The sequence below is a fragment of the Perkinsus marinus genome, assembly GCF_000006405.1.
Source record: "Perkinsus marinus ATCC 50983 genomic scaffold scf_1104296945534, whole genome shotgun sequence".
NCBI lineage: Eukaryota > Perkinsozoa > Perkinsida > Perkinsidae > Perkinsus > Perkinsus marinus.
The window spans coordinates 1-2220 of record NW_003211144.1 but is presented as its reverse complement, the minus strand read 5'-3'; the positions used below and the strand labels follow the sequence as shown (position 1 = coordinate 2220).

Sequence of the window (2220 nt, the reverse complement as noted above, 5' to 3'; positions counted from 1 at the left end):
GGTGGTCACGACCAATACCCCACTACTGATCGTACATCAACCTAACATGCCTCGGTTCGAGCTCTCTTGACAACTTAGTTTTAATCCTCCCAGATAAAGTCTTCATCGTTGAAGTTACAATAGTCTCATCACAAGCTCCCAAGGCAGCCCACGCCCGACACATATCCCCCCACTGTCGCACCTGAGTGGCCCCATCCAATACCAACGCCACCCCTACACCCACTTTCGCTGCTTGCTATCAAATCTGCTAGACGGAGCAGTCGGGAGTCGTGACCCCCCGGTAGAGCCAATAGCTGCATCCATACGGACACCACCGACGGCAACTGCGACTCCTACGACTAAGCATCTCATCGACACCTCATCTATACGCACCTACCCTCAACCCACCGAGGATCTTGGTCTCGTCCAGCTCAGTGACCATCACTGCGGCGAGCTCCACCGGAGCCACCTCAGCCAAGACCTTGATCGCCCTTACGCGACCTCCCTTAGGTGATGCAGCAAGAGTCGGACACATCTTTTTGCACACCTCTGTGGTCAACTCCTGTTCTATACTGTACCTATCTACTGACTTGGGAGATTCCCACATAGAAACCCTCACCCGAGAGCGATACTCTCCAACACAGCCAGCATTTCCTCCTCATCTAACCGCCCTTCAGCCGCTAGAGCATCCACGATTTCACTCAGTGCTCGCGTGAATAGTCTCCTAGAGTCTTCTTGATCAGTTGTCATTAATACGCCAGATTTGACAAGGCCTTCCAACACCATTACAGGGCTCATAAACCGCTCTGAGAAATAAATTAGAACGCATCCTACTCCTAAACGCTAGCGATATTGTTACCCAGTATTGGGGAAATATAAGCTCTCCTCAGCTGAGCTCAGGAATTTCCTTACTCATTTATACACTAATTCTAATAGCAACAATTTCCTCAAAAATCCCAACACATGTATTTGACCATATGCATATTTCCCCACTCTGGTGTTACCTGTCTCGTCTGACTTCACCACGAGCTGCCCGACCATCTCCCGAACGAGCTCCTGTGCGTCGACTCTGGCAATCTCACTATTTCCCAACGATGAGCAACTGCCGACCAGAAGTGTCACTAAAGTGGAGGCGTCCAAATCTGCACTCCTCCCAGAAACCGTCTTCAGAAAGCGCATGAACGGCTCTGGTTCCGTAGGGTACGGACAACGATACGCTAGCAGAGAGCTCAGTAGAGTCTTCACATCCCCAACAGTGAAGGAGCTCAGCTGAGTGCAAACTCCATCTACCAGAAACGACTCGAAATAATGACTGTCCCTCACATCGAACCTGTGCGGGAATGACCACATAGGGTTCACAGTGCACCCACCTCTCCAAGAGCTGAGGGAACAGAGCCAACTCTGAGGGGGGTATGGAGGCGAACTTTTCCCGATATGAACGTATTATCCGCCTGAAAGTAAGAGCCCAAGTAGCACCTCTGAATCTCAGCGCGAATCTTAGGGTCCACGATGGAAGATACAGATTAGGTCCATTCAGCGACCATTCCAAGCCCCAGTGAACTCACGTGAACGTCCTCAATCGGAGCAAACGGCCCACCCGTAACAGCACTTCGACAAGACCTTCACCGTAATACCCATTCTAAAAGTGCCCAGATTCATCCAAGTATAATCAACCCGAAGTCGCCTACCTTAGTGATAACCGCCACAGCTCGCCGATAGAATGGCAAGAAGCCCTCACGAGCCACTTTGACCTTCGAGGAGTACTTCATAGTTTTCATCGACTCAGCCAACTCCTTGAGAAACTCCTTAATCTCCATATCTAATCACACTATACTTCAGTCTACCAACATCATCCTACCTCCCTCCAGCACAGCCGTTAACGCCGCCTGATGGACATGCAGTACGCCTTCTAGCATTCTCTCCGTCACCTCCACCCCACTATGCCGCAGATATGCTACTGCTCGAACCTAGGACAAGGGATCATGTGAAGAACGAGAAGTGTGGTAAGTAATTTCAACTCAAATAAAAGAACTTCCTATTCATATGAAGGACCGATCTGTCCAAAGCCCATGTCCCTTATTACTGCAGCCTCCATGCTTAGCCGTCGTCGTAGCTGCTGAGCATCCCCCTCCTCTAGTAACCCCTGTAGCAGGTCTTGACCTCCTCCAAAGTAACCACCTTGGTGATGCTAGCCATCGACTCCACCTCCATATCGGGTAACTCTACCGCCAGGAACGCTCG

The 2220-nt window shown here is 50.5% G+C and overlaps 1 protein-coding gene across 1 annotated transcript; it reads right to left on the bottom strand.

The window, feature by feature from the left end:
* Window positions 1–128: 128 nt before the first annotated feature.
* On the bottom strand, window positions 129–1895 carry Pmar_PMAR023108 (hypothetical protein; the record flags this gene model as incomplete). The annotated part of the gene is made up of 9 exons (XM_002779739.1): window positions 129–181; window positions 224–332; window positions 377–557; window positions 599–785; window positions 984–1048; window positions 1350–1430; window positions 1545–1618; window positions 1668–1798; window positions 1838–1895. The coding sequence occupies 9 exons, from the start codon at window positions 1893–1895 to the stop codon at window positions 129–131; spliced, it is 939 nt and encodes a 312-aa protein (XP_002779785.1).
* Between the last annotated feature and the right edge of the window lie 325 nt (window positions 1896–2220).